Below are 14665 nucleotides of genomic sequence, written 5' to 3' on the forward strand. Positions count from 1 at the left end.
AAGAATGATGAATTCCTAAAGTATATGAGAGTGGATAAGATAAAATTGATAACCCCAACAACATACTCATCCATTTAATTCATTAAAGTGTTTGTATTCCTCTTTTCCATTGATTAAATTCATGCATACATGTTTAATTAATGTCTTTTGCATTTAAACCTACAATCAATTGTTTACAAGTATTAAATAATCAACAAGTCATATAACTAACTAGGTCGTGAGTCCTTTGGGAAAACGATACTTGGTCTTACCTAGTTTTATTACTTGATACGATTCGGTCACACTTGTCGAGTGTTAAACAAGTTTGTGGCGCCGTTTTTCGGTGTTCATAAATTTGTCATCAACCACTTAACTTCACATTAATAGAATGTCTTATAAGATAGGGCTTCGACGTGGAATTTTTTCTTTTTACTTCTTCCTTAATTGATTCAAATAAGCAGTGTACTGAAATTTGCACTTTTAACCAGTCATCAATTTTTGATCAATATCAGAACATCATAATCTTCTTTCTCAACTAGATTGAGGGTTAGTCCACATACATCATAATCAACATTCACAATTCAAAGATCGTTTACTAAATTAAAATATTCATTTCATTTCAATCTAAAACCGAAAGAAATACAGAAACCATAGTTGGCTTACTATCCTTGATTACAAAATTAAAAACAAAAAACATTGAAAATTAGGCTCTAAATTAATTATCAAGAAGATTCCATTGAATCTTCATCATCAGAATCTTCAGTATGATCTTAATCAAGAGTAGGTGGACTCTAACAGTTTCCTTATCAAAGAAGAACCATCCATTCACAGTCTTTTTCAGCCCAATAGATGACAGACTTGGTATACCAATTTCTTCTGACCTTTTGCAAACAATTCTTTCTTCTTCAAACACATCTACTCCTTGGACTTCCAACACCTTGCTGATAAATACTCCATATGGCAATTTGCGTGCATAATCATCTCCTGCAGCGATCATGTGGTGTTTGAGTACCGCAACCCAGTTGGTTGGGATTCTAGTCTTGATAGCATTCAACAGAAAGACATCTTCTGTTGACAATTTGTCCTCGTTCAATCTTCCAGGCAGCAGTACCCAAGTCAGGACATAAGAAATCATTTTCTCCTCCTTGTTTAAGCCATCATGTAGGTACTGCTTATCCACCCTGTACATTCCTGGATATCTTAAGTAGTTTATATATATGGCTCTCTTTGTTAAAAATCTGTTTGACTCAGAATCACGGACATGAGAATCCAAACCTTCAGCTTTCCGCCCACCAATATGTGACCAAACATTATCATCAATAGTAATGTTAACACCTTTGACCCTTGAGTGAATGACCCCATTTACAACCCTTAGGTTTGTGTAGAAAACCTTTACCAAATCTGGATAACAATGTCCTTTCATCTGCACAAAATTAGTAAGCCCTTGATACGCAATCCATTCTTAAAAAAGGAACCCTTCGTTCTTGAACAATTGCAGGTCCAGATACTTGTGAGGAACTACATTTTTTATATGTGACCAGTATAAAAACTTTGCTCACGTGTCTCAATCACTTATCCATCCAGATGGGCTTGCGTTTCTTGTAACCTAGGCAACCTTCTCTTTTCCTCTTGATGATGACGATGGAGAAGCCATTTCTGAATAGAATTCTAGGAACGTCTTTCACAATATCGACTTCTTAATTTGATAAGTGTGAGGAGACGTCGAATTATAGAGGGCAACGACGTCATAATTGTCAGCCAGAAGACAAAGAGTTAAGAAAAGACGTCACGATTATGAAAATTCGACATTTTCTTTTTCATCCTCCCCCACCTACTTTTCTTTTTCCTTTATAGAACCGCTCATGAACTCCCATTACCATTATATTTCAATATAATATTTACATGTTAAGATAACCTCCCCCATTAGAATTGCAACGTTACCAATATTTGAGGTTTTTTTAATCAGCCTCCCGCCCTTTTTCTGTCCTTTTGTTGGTGAAATTTAAAGAGAATAAAATTGTATTTGTTTAAATGAATCCAACAAAATTTATTCATTTTTTACTGAATGATCTGTGAATGTCGAATTTGGTGGGGCTTCGACGTTCATATAAGAAAGTGCAGTGTGGCAGTTACTAATCATAATTACACGATGTACGTCGTCCGTTCATCTATAAATATAGCTTGCATTTCACATAATCCTTTCCTCCTATTTCGGTATTCAACATATTAGGATTCATGTATTTTTCTCCTTTGCATTTTCTTTTCCTTAGATATCTAAGCATTTTTGTTCTTTATATTGCAATTTGATAACTTGAACTTGAAAGTGGTTCATTTATCGTCATTTCATATGAAGGAGCCCTTTCACGTTCAACTTAACAAAATGTTTTTGTAGTACAGAAATGGTTAACATATCTTACTGAAAGGGAAGTTCTTAGGAAAAAGAAATATGGTTCACAATATGTTTGATGCTGAAACAATTTTGATATCTAAAATAATTAGAAAAAAAATGTTGTTCAACTTCATCATTTAAAATTGTATGATTCTTTTTTAAATTGTCCATCAGTTACATTCCTCTCTCAGATTTCAGAGCTATCTTTTTTCTAAGAGAGGATGCAACTTATGGACAATTTTAATTTGGAATCAATTTACACAGTTGACGTCGAATGTTGAGTACCCAAGATGCAAAGACCTGAAGTTTATTCATTGTTCACATCTTGTTTCCGTATTTGACATATTAGGATTCATGTTTTTTTATCTCCTATGCATTTTCTTTTCCTTAGATATCTAAACATGTTTGTTCTTTAAATTGCAATTTGCTCGCACTAGTGCAAAAAGGACTTTAGACGTTTGTTATTTTGGGCTTTTAACGTCTGATCTTTGTCCGACGTCTATATGGGTGACGTTAATGAGACGTCGGACCCTTTAGGTCAGACATCTCGTTAGACGTCGGACCTATATAGGGGATTTAAACGTTGGTTCCCCCAATTAACAGACGTCTAAAGTGCTTCAGAAGTCGGTTCCCTCCATAACAAACGTCTAAATAGAATAAAAAATTATTTTTTTTAACTTTTTCGTTTAGTTTGGGCGTCTATTCGGGGTAGCCGACCTATATGAGTATTTAGATGTCGGGCCCTTACATAACCGACGTCTAAATAGTTGTTTTATTTACGAAAAATGCCACCAGTCATTTTTTACGTTGGATATTCGAGGGTCAGACGTCTAAAGGGTGACGTTAAAGGTCTTTTTTGCACTAGTGTCGGTTGAATGTCAAAGTGCCTCATTCATATCTCAGTTCATATGAAGGTGGCCTTTGATATTCAAGTAAACAAAATGCTTTTTACAGTAAAGAAATGATTAAGTTATCTTATTGAAAGGAAAGTGCTTGGGAAAAAGAAATATGGTTCACAATATGTTTAATGCTTAAACAATTTTATGATCTAAAATAATTATATAAATAAGATGTTCAACTTGAACATTTAACTATGTATGAATCGTTTTTTAAATTGTCTTGGAGTTGTCTTCTACCATTAGATTTCACAGCTATTTGATTTCTTATGGTGGAAAGAACTCCAAGACAAATTAAATTTATAAATTTGACGTCGAATGACATGTCTATGTTTAGTCAGCAAGGAGATCAGAAGAATCCAAAGAGATTTTTTACTTATTCAGTTAATGATGATTGAACGTCAAATTCGGAGGGGCTTCGACGTTCAGAAAGTTAATGTCAAATATTTGTGCTCGAGGACATCCTAAAATATCTACGTTTAGTCAGCAAGGAGTTCTTAAGAATCCAAAGAGATTTTTTACTTTTTCAGTGAATGATGTTTGAACATATTGCTGATGTTTGAATGTCGGATTCGGAGAGGCCTAAATGTTTAGATATGATAGTTAGTAAGTACACGATGTACGTCATCGGTTCATATATAAATATTGCATCCATCACGTTATCCCTTGCTTCCTATTTTCGTATTGAACATATTAGGATTCATGTTTTTTATACCCTTGGCATTTTCCTTTCCTTAGATTTCGAAACATGTCTTTTCTTTAAATTGCAATTTGCTCGATTTAATGTCAAAGTGCCTCATTCATGTCTCAGTTCATATGAAGGTGGCGTTTGATATTCAAGTGAACAAAATGCTTTTTACAGTAAAGAAATGATTAAGTTATCTTACTGAAAGGAAAGTGCTTGGGAAAAAGAAATATGGTTAACAATATGTTTAATGCTGAAACAATTTTATGATCTAAAATAATTATATAAAGAAGATGTTCAACTTCAACATTAAACTATGTATGAATCATTTTTTAAATTGTCTTGGAGTTGTCTTCTACCATTAGATTTCATAGCTATTTGATTTCTTATGATGGAAACAACTCCAAGACACATTAAATTTATAAATTTGACGTCGAATGACATGTCTACGTTTAGTCAGCAAGGAGTTCAGAAGAATCCAAAGAGATTTTTTACTTATTCAGTTAATGATGATTGAATGCCAAATTCGGAGGGGCTTCAACGTTCAGAAAGTTAATGTCAAATATTTTTGCTCGAGGACATCCTATATCATTATTCATCATAGAAATATCTACGTTTAGTCAGCAAGGAGTTCTTAAAAATCCAAAGAGATTTTTTACTTTTTTAGTGAATGATGTTTGAACGTATTGTGGTCGAGGACGTCCTAAATCATTATTCATCATAGTAATGTCTACGTTTAGCCAGCAAGAGGTCTTAAGAATCCAAAGAGATTTTTTACTTTTTTCGTGATGTTGGAACGTCGAATTGTGTGGGGTTTCGACGTAAAGGATATTAATAATGTGTAATGCTTTTAAAATGATTTAATTTATCTACGCGATTCATCTAATTTTTAGTATTTTTTTCTTTTTAATTTTTAATCATTCAATGACACGTCCGACTCTAGAGCAGTGGGACATTAATGGTGTGCATCTTCCAACCATATTTTTAACGTCTTTTGTTAGGGGCTCGACGTCAATTGGTTCTTATGGTGGAAAGAAATGAAATATAAATTAAATTTATACGATTGACGTCCAGTATAGACTGCAAAGGATGCAAAAGTCTGGAGATTGAGTCTAATATTTGTGATCAATGACGTCCTATATCATTATTTATCGTAGAATGTGTTCAATTAGTCAGTAAGGAGATAATATCGAATCCAAAGAGATTTTTTACTTTTTTGGTGAATGATGTTTGAACGTCCTGTTATGCGGGGCTTCGACGTGCATACGATGTGAATGTTTCTAGTCATAATTACACGATGTACTGTTTTTATAATGATTTAATATTCGTCAGCAGATAATCTAATTTTTAATATTTTTTCTTTTTAACTTTTAATCATTCAATAGCATGTCCGACTCTATGGTGGAGTAGTAGGATCATGTTTCCAACGATGTTTTTCACGTCCGACTCCTTGACGTCATCATTTCATCTATAAATATAGCTTAAATTTCGTGTAATCCCTACCATCCTGTTTCTATGTTGAACATATTAGGATTCATGGTTTTTATATCCTTTGCGTTTTCTTTTCCTTAGATTTCGAAGCATTTCTGTTCCTCAAATTGCAATATGCTCACTTGAATTTCAAAGTGCCGCATTCATGTCTCAGTTCATATTAAGGTGGCTTTTGAAATTCAAGTCAACAAAATGCTTTTTATAGTACAGAAATGATTAAGTTATCTTACTGAAAGGGAAACGCTTAGGAAAAAGAATAATGGTTCACAATATGTTTAATGCTGAAACAATTTTACGATCTAAAATAATTATATAAAGAAGATGTTCAACTTCATCATTCAACAATGTATGAATCGTTTTTTAAATTGTCTTGGAGTTGTCTTCTACCATTAGATTTAAGAGCTATTTGATTTCATATGTTGTGTTTATCAGCAAAATCCTGACCCTTCAAGGTGTGGATGTTAGTGGTGAAAAGAAATGCTCTTGTAACTACTCAAATGTGGTAAATCAAAACACCTTGAATTCCATTGGCCTTGGGAAGACCACAAAGGAATGGTGCTTCAAGGATGAAGAGAATATGGTTCAAAGTTCTGGAAGCACGCTTGCACTAAATGAAGACCGCACCAACTTCGTCCCTGAAACCAATTTTGAAAGATTTGTTGGTGAAAAACTCAGGAGACTTGAACAGAAGACATACGCTCTACATGAGAAAAAGAATAAAAATGATTCTCCAACTGAAGATTCAAGTGAAGAGTCTAGTAAGGAGGATTCAATGGAAATATTTTGAATGAGAATAGAGGCTTAGAATTTTAGTATGGAGTCGGTTTTGTGTTTCTGTTGTTTCTGTTTTGCTTCTAATATGATTATAATCACTATGAATATGAATGAAATTGTACTACTTGAAATGAAATCCAATTCTGTTAACTTATTTCTTATGTTTTCTATAGCTCTTTCATGCGTCACCGTAACTTTTGTGACCTTGAAAGAGTTATGAGGAAACATAAAAAATATGATATCAGAGTGACACGTTACGTAACATTAACTTTTTCCTATTTTTATCTTTTAAAACGTCGACCTTTTTAAGAATTGACGTAAAAAAACTTCAAGGATTTAAAAAAAAACAATAATAACATTAAACAAAGAAAAATATGAAAATATAACCACGAAAAGTATATATTAAAATTTCAAACAGAATTCAAACATACAAAAATATACTAAAATATATTAAAATATTACATTAATTTCAGAAAAATAAACTAAAATGGACTCTTCTTCCTAATCTGAGTCAGATGTCTCCATAGACTCATCTTTTGTTGTGTCGTCTTCATCATCAGATTCACTTGCTGAGGGAGTTATGAGAGCATTGTCTTCATCTGATTTCTTGTGAATCATGATCAGAGATTTTTCAACTTTTGAAATTCTTGTTGAAAGCCTTCGAAATTGATCCATAACAAATCTTTCAAACTTAGTCTGTGGAGTGAAGGTAGAAGGAGTTTCGTCAACATCCTTGAACACCCAACCATCTTTTGTTTTCTTTAGACCATTATGTCTCAATGCCGCTTTTCCTATTTCATTTGATTCGGTGCACCAAATTTTTTTTTCACCAGTAAGATCAACTTGATGATGCTTCAATACACGACTAACAAAAACACCATATGGCAGAATATGTCCATGACTACTTGCAATTTAAATCATGTGCTCACTCATAACAACAACCTAGTTGATTGGTATCTGAGTTTTTATGGCATGAACCAAAAATAAATCTGCAGTAGTTAGACGATCACGTAAACATCTTCCAGGTAGTATTACCTAAGTAAGTACAAAAGCACACATTTTTTCTTCCATTTTCAAACCATCAAGTAGATACGACTTGTATACCTTTAGCCTTGTTGGACTTCTCAGATATTCCTTATAAATTTTCTTCTTGTTGGTCCATTGGTTGAGTTCAGAGTTTCTTTCATGAGGCATGAAGCCTTCTGCTTTGAGACCAGTAAAAGATAGCCATATCTCATCATCAATTTTAATATTGACACCTTTCACCCGAGAGCATATAACACCATCGACAACCTTCAGATTGTGGTAGAAGACCTGTACCAGGTCAGGATAGCAATCACCGGTCATTTCTACAAATTTTAGAAGACCAACATCTACAAGCCATTCTTGAAAGATAAACCCCTCCCTTCTGAATAATTCCACATCCAAGAACTTGTGAGGGACCACCTTGAAGAGTTTTCTATAACATCCAAATTTGTATTGTTCTTCGTCATCACTGATGCACCCATTTGCACTAGCATTTCTTAGAAGGTGCGCAGCCTTCTTTCCACGCCGTGAAGATGAAGAAGCCATCTAAGAACAGGATTTAGACATTTACAGGAAATGTTTAAGAATTTCGTTTCTAGCAATGATACATGATAGATTTAATCAAACTATATGACGGTTTATTTGCCTGCATAAGTATTCATTTTTAAACCTTGAAGTTTATTAACTTTTAATTTCCCTATTAAAGTATGTCGTCCAATTCGATTTCTATTCGACATCCTATATCTTTTACTTGAACAAGAAACTATATTAAAATATTGTCAACCGCATAATAAAACGTCGAACCCTTTCGACATTCGTGGTTGATGAAATTATTTTAATGGGATATATAAAATTGATAAGAAGTCATGCACAACTTTATAAATACTAGATTTCGAAACGCACTCAGTGTTTTCTAAGCTGAATAGTTACAAACCCTAGAAATGTGAAAGACTTTCTAGAATCTGATCAGAAATGGCTTCTTCATCATCAAGACGAAAATGGAAGGTTGCCTGGATTGCAAGGAATGCTAATCCTACAAGTTGGATTGTTGATGAAGACATTCGACGAAAGCTTTTTTGTCTAAGGAAGATTAAAATCGTGGTTTCTCACAGATATCTGAAACTGGTGAGCATGTTCTACTCCAACTTAAAGATGAGTGATGAAACATTTTGTAACAAAGTCAAGGGGGTTAATGAGTCAATATTTTCTTCACTTCACTTAATCTATTGTGCTAGAATTAATCAGGAAATTATGCTTGAATGTCTAGTATTTTCCTATTTTTGCTAATTGTGCTTAATTTGACCAGAAATTGTTATTTTAATTAATTTGGATTATTTGAGCTTATTATTTTCATTTTGGATTGTAGAAAAATTTTGAAATTACAATTTGGGACATTTGGAGGTCAAAAGAAAATGCCACATCAAATATACTTGAAACTAAAATGAAAGGAGGTGTGGATTTCATTTTTGGGGGTGCACACGGAAGAAAAAAGAGCTGCCACGTTTTAGCAGGTGCTGTTTGATGACAAATTTATGAACACCGAAAATTGCGCCACAAACTTGTTTAACAATCGGCAAGTGTGACCGAATCGTATGAAGTAATAAAACTAGATAAGACCAAGTATCGTTTTCCCAAAGGACTCACGACCTAGTTAGTTATCTGATTTGTTGATTATTTAAGACTTGTAAACAATTGATTTTAGGTTTTAAATGCAAAAGACAATAATTAAACATGTATGCATGAATGTGATCAATGGCAAAAAGAGTAAAACAAACACGTAATGGATGATATGGATGAGTATGTTGTTGGGGTTATCAATTTCATCTTATCCACTCTCAAATACTTTAGGAATTCATCAATCTTTTCATCAATGTTAATGCCACTCTCTAAATCACCTTGTCAAGGAGGCCTATCCTTAATTACGAGTTCATACAATTCCTAGCATTCCTAGTAATTAGTTCTGAAGTGCAGGAGCTTAAAGGCAACCAATATGCTATTGGGAGAAATTCCTCGGATCTAGACTTCCCCGTACGTTCCCATATCGACAAAATCAATGATCATGGCAATGAATGAGTTAAACAAAGCAAGCATTAAGCAAATAGGAAAAACCCTAACTAATGATGAAAGAAAGCATGTATCTTAAAATAAGATGTTAAAACACAAATTCCATATATGAGAGTTTCACAAGACTACATTGATTCCCCAACAACAATACAAAGTTTAGTTCACCATATTCATGGTGAAACTAGATGAATAATAATGAAAGAATGGAAGATAAAACCCTAGAAAGGTGAAAAGGGAGCCTGAGCATCCAAGATCTTCCTTCAAAGGGGTGGAAAAGAGAGTGTTTGCTTCGTCCCAGCCAAAGATACAAACCCTAGGAACACCTAAAGCTTATATACTGTTCGTAATAATATAGAAAATTAGGCCCAAGCCCAAAATAATGCCGCTCAGCGGTAAGTGCGTGAGTTGGTTTCCTCCCCTCAGCGGCCTTTGCACCCCTCAGCGGAGCCAACGTGGGTTTCTGAGTGCCGCTCAACGGTAAACTGCCACTGAGCGGTGGTTGCGGCTTCTCCTTTTGCACTTTTTAATGTCTTTTCTGATTCCATTCCTATCCTTCTTCACTTCTTTCACCAAATTCACCTTAAAACATGCATAAAACACTGAAATCAAGCATAAACCAATCCAGCTCTCTTATGTCTAAAAATATGACCAAAAGCATGATTTCAAGCTAGTTTCTAAGTGTTAAAGGTTGCTTTTAGTATCAAATTTAAGCATGAAAATAACAGTTTTTCAACTGTTATCAGAGTGCTCTTCTTGTCATTCACAGAGGGCTCCACTAGTGTGAGTGCTTCTTCCTTCAGTGTGTGTGAGCTATCGGAGTCCCTTCTGCTGTTGTGGATCGTCGTCCATTCTGCCCTCATTCGCGGCCAGTGGTAAGTATTATCGTTCGTTAGTGGGTTCTTCGGTCAGTGGGTTCTTCGGGCGAAACGTCATTGTTGGGTGGCACTTGTAAGTGTGTCCTTATCCTAATCATGTGTGTCTGTGCTGACTCTGTTGGTGTATTGCGTTTTACAGGCTATTGTAGGGTCATTCACAACGCAGGTGAGGGTGTTGGTTGAGGGACTAAGGGGGAGGGTCCGTGGTAGGGTTTTGTTGGTTGTCGTGGTCTACTATTCTTACCATCGAGGCAGGTTATCCAGAGGTCGTCCAGGAGGTAAGTTTTATGTTTTGCAATTAAATTTTGCATTTCATTTCCCTGATGAGGAATAAAAATTCTTCTATTGACACTATAATCCTTGTGAAACCTTGAAATGTCAAGGCAGAGGAGTTCCTAATATCGTCAATGTTGGTCAGCAAGGAGTAATAAGTTAGCCTAGTGATCGTTGAGGTGTACCTTATTTTTGTGATTGATACTCAATAACTAAGACTATAAGGGAAGGAATGCATATACTGACATGGCTTCAGGGTGGGGATAAGAAGACTAATGCATATGTGGTTAGGATGAGTGACATAGAGATATGTTTTGAGGAATGGAATGAGGGACAGAGAAGGTGGTCAAAAGGAAAGAGATGATGAGCAATGAGTGTTTGTTTTATGCAGAGGGGTGCTGGTGAGGTCTATTTGAGTGACTTGGCTAGGAAAAAAAGAACAAAACTGAGAGACGAGGTTGAACTCAGGGATTGTGGGTTTAGGATTGATTAAAGTGAGTTTGCAACCATAACGATAGTGTTAATTCCTCACAGGAAAATACTTGTACAAAAATTATTTTAGGAGTTTACCCAAGGATATATCCTTCGGTAATTACCAAAGGACTCTCCTTCGGTAATTACTGAAGGACTCAATCCGTCGCTAATTTTTACCGACACGTGTATTACCGACGGTAGACGGACCGTCGGTAATCCGTCGATAAATTCTTATTATCGACAGAATATATAAATTACCGACGACATTTGACCGTCGGTAATACCAACTCTTGTTGTAGTAACGGTTCGGTCTTAGGTATTTTGTTGTGTTAGTGTGTGTTGCGTTTTGTCTTGTGTTGTGAGTGTTCTGTTCTATTTTGTGTGTTGTATTTAGATAGTTTTAGTTGCATATTTTCATTGCATTCTTCCTTTCCCCATTCTTTCGCCATGTCTATCTATTTTGATTATGAACATACTACTTCTCCTGCTTATGCCTGTAATTATGATTCTCCTTCTGCATGTTACTCTGATTATGGTTCTCATACTAATTTCTATGTTGAGAACAATATGACTCATCCCCCACTCGTGAGAGTGCTCATTGGAAGTCGGTTACATCAAATAGGGATGATGATCATTGCGTTTTCACCTATGGACTGATACATTTGTTGCCTAAGTTTCATGGTTTTATAGGTGAATGCCCACATAAACATTTGGAGCAGTTCCATCTCATTTTCTCTACAATGAAACCTCCACATGTCCCGGATGATCACATTTTCTTAAGGGCATTTTCGCACTCAGTACAAGGAGCAGCATGCGAGTGGCTTTGTTATCTTCCTCCAAGATCCAAAGCTAGTTGGGAAAATCTTGAGCATCTGTTTTTGGACAAATTCTTCCCTACTCAGCATAATTTTGATCTGTATGGTTACAGCAACAATACTGGATGGAATGATCCTAACCTGGGATGGAATGGTACTCCACAGCATCAATATCAGGAAGCACCATATCAGAATGCTTGTATGCCTCCACTAGTCCAGCAACAACAACAACTGCAGCTTCACGAGCTTGCTATATTAGCTCCTCAACCTTATAGTTCTGAGCTTATGTTAAAGGAGTTGTTGGAGGAGATGACCATGCAGAACATTCAGTTTCAATAGGAAACAAGAGCTTAGATTATGCAATTTAAGCAAGAGACTAGAGCATACATTCAAAACTTGACTGATCAAATGGGGTAGATGGTCACTCAACTCACTGAGGAACAATCTCAAGATACAGAGTTACCATTTCAGATTGTTCAAATTCTATATGATGTTAGTACCATTGACTTAGGAGATGGGAACTAGAGTCTTGTGCTCATTGTGCCACCTACTTTCCCACCTTCAGATTTTCCTACTCTTGCACTTGAAGAGATAGATCCTGATAAAGATTTTGAGGACCAGGCAGGTATGAGTAACAATTTTGAGCTAGGCAGACCACCTTCATCTTCCACCAGGCAACCAATCTTTAGGGAAGTGGAGGTATACATACCTTAGATTGATTATGTTGTTGATGATTGTGCTATTCATGATTATGCTATTGATAGGTATGTTGATGAGCATGCTTTTAATTCTCCCTCTCTGCATGATGAGAACCACTTTTTGCTATCAGATCTGAATGTTTATTCTCCATCCATTGAACATGAATCTGAGCATGTGCTTGATATTGCTTGTAAAATTGAACTTGTCATGTTTTGAGAGTATATCTGATGTTCATCCTGTTACATTGGGATTGGGTGTTATACCTCTGCATGTCATTTCTTTGGAGCCACATTGCACTAACCATGTTGTAGGAGGTACACATGAAATTGACCAACAAGCACCCACAATGGAGAACAAAGGTGCTCGCATACACAAAAGCTTGAAAATTAATAGGCACCGGCTGAACCCGCTCATCAACAATCACTTCTTCTTAGATCCAGTTGTGGAAGACATTTCCCTGCTTGATCAAATTTGGAGGATGAAGCAGTTCCTCCTCAAAACTTCTTTGCTGGATCCAATAGTGGTAAACATCTCCTTGATAATCCAAAATTGGAAATTTCCACCATGACCAGGGGAGTTTTTCTTTTTCCCTTCTCCCCATTTCCCTACTTTTATTGCACTTGTCCATGATCTATTCATTGTTCTGATTTCTGATCTTATGCTTATGACACATTGAGGACACTATGTAGTTTAAGTGTGATCTATTGTGGGAGATTTTGATTTTTCTTTGTTATTTTTTGTTTTCTTTGTTAAATTTTTTTGTTTTAGTTTGTTTTTGTTGTGTCTTGTGTATAGTTTTTCATGATTCTCTTCATTCCTAGATTTTGTTTAAGTTGTAGGCTAGTCTTTCACTTCACTTGATTGATACTTGGCTTGAAATACTTGCTTTTCTTTTCTTGGAAAGATGATTATGAGGTTTGAGAGTTTGATTTGATTGTAACAATTACCTTGTGTGACATTTGAGCCACTTTATGTTTTTTCTTGTGTGATATGTCTCTTGATTGCTTGCACACATGCCTTGGCTTGACTCTTTTGATAATTCTTGATTGATATACATGTTTGGAAGTGATAAAGGCAGTTTTGTTCTTGAGCCTCACTAGCCAAATAAGCCTACCTTGTTTTGATCTTTTGATAACCCTTTTGAGCCTATACTTTCCCCATTTCTGTGTTTTGAAGCTCATACACTATCCCTAAGTGAAAAACCATGTTTACCTTAACCTTAGGGAATTTTGGAGCTTTGGAAGTGTTTTGGGAACAAGTGTGGTCTTCTTGGGGATTCTTATGAATTGGCAAGTTGGTTCCTCTTCTTGTTTTGTTTTTTAAAATATGATGTGTATCTTGTCTCTTACAATTGTGTCCTAAAGAGAGAGAAAAGAAAAAGAGACAAGATGAAAAAAGAAAAAAAAATATAGAGAAAAATGAGAAAAATAAAAATCTGTGAATAATGGAGTCAAGAAGAGGATTACACTTTTGGGTGTGATTTTACTATGTTTACACTTATTCCCCATTCCTCCTCTATTTCTTTTGGTCTATAGCTTCTCATCCATATTTATCCTCCTTTGTCCTTGGCCTCATTATAATCATGAAAAGACCTTTTGATTTAAACATGCATATGTTTTGAGTGTTGATATTAGAGGCTTGCCAAGTTTGTTTGTGTTTGTTTTCTTGAGTGCATTGAGTTGACATTGCTTACCTTAGACACTTGAGAGAAACACGATAGTGCATCTGTGAGGTTCTGTTGCTTTTGGATTCACCTCTTGAGCTGATTGATTATTTTACCATCTTTTGGAATTGCTTGGATGATTTCTATGGTATCTGTATTCTCAAATTATCTGTGTGAAGATGTTGTCTACTCCTTTTTTTTTCAAAATCATTGAGGATTGTGTAATTTTGTTTTCTGTCTTGTGTGTCTTTTTTGTTTCTGTGTCCGGATGTTTATGTGTAATTATGCTTAAATCTACTTATTTTCTCAATTAATTCGAAATTAGTGTTTTAATATATTACTTTTTTCTCATGATTTTCCAAATTGAATTCTCATATGGAAATGTAAAATTCCACTAATTTGATAGATTTTTTTGATCTTTTTAAATAGTATTGTTCATTTTACTAAAATGTTGTTCTCTTGTTTCCAAAAGAGGAAATTTGATAAATATATGAGATGTCATGAAAGTGTTGTCCATGGACATATCAATAAAAAGAAACATCGTAATGAAAATGGAATCCTA

General features: G+C 35.1%; 1 protein-coding gene across 1 annotated transcript in view; it reads right to left on the reverse strand.

The window, feature by feature from the left end:
* Nucleotides 1–14665, reverse strand: part of LOC128195431 (uncharacterized) — a gene marked incomplete at both ends in the record, with an annotated part of 112367 nt that overhangs the window by 55714 nt on the left and 41988 nt on the right. The window contains one exon of the mRNA XM_052872913.1: nt 1921–1946. Within this exon, the coding sequence (XP_052728873.1) occupies nt 1921–1946 (26 nt within the window). The remainder of the gene's footprint in view (nt 1–1920; nt 1947–14665) is intronic.

Source organism: Vigna angularis, chromosome 2 (genome assembly GCF_016808095.1).
Source record: "Vigna angularis cultivar LongXiaoDou No.4 chromosome 2, ASM1680809v1, whole genome shotgun sequence".
NCBI lineage: Eukaryota > Viridiplantae > Streptophyta > Magnoliopsida > Fabales > Fabaceae > Vigna > Vigna angularis.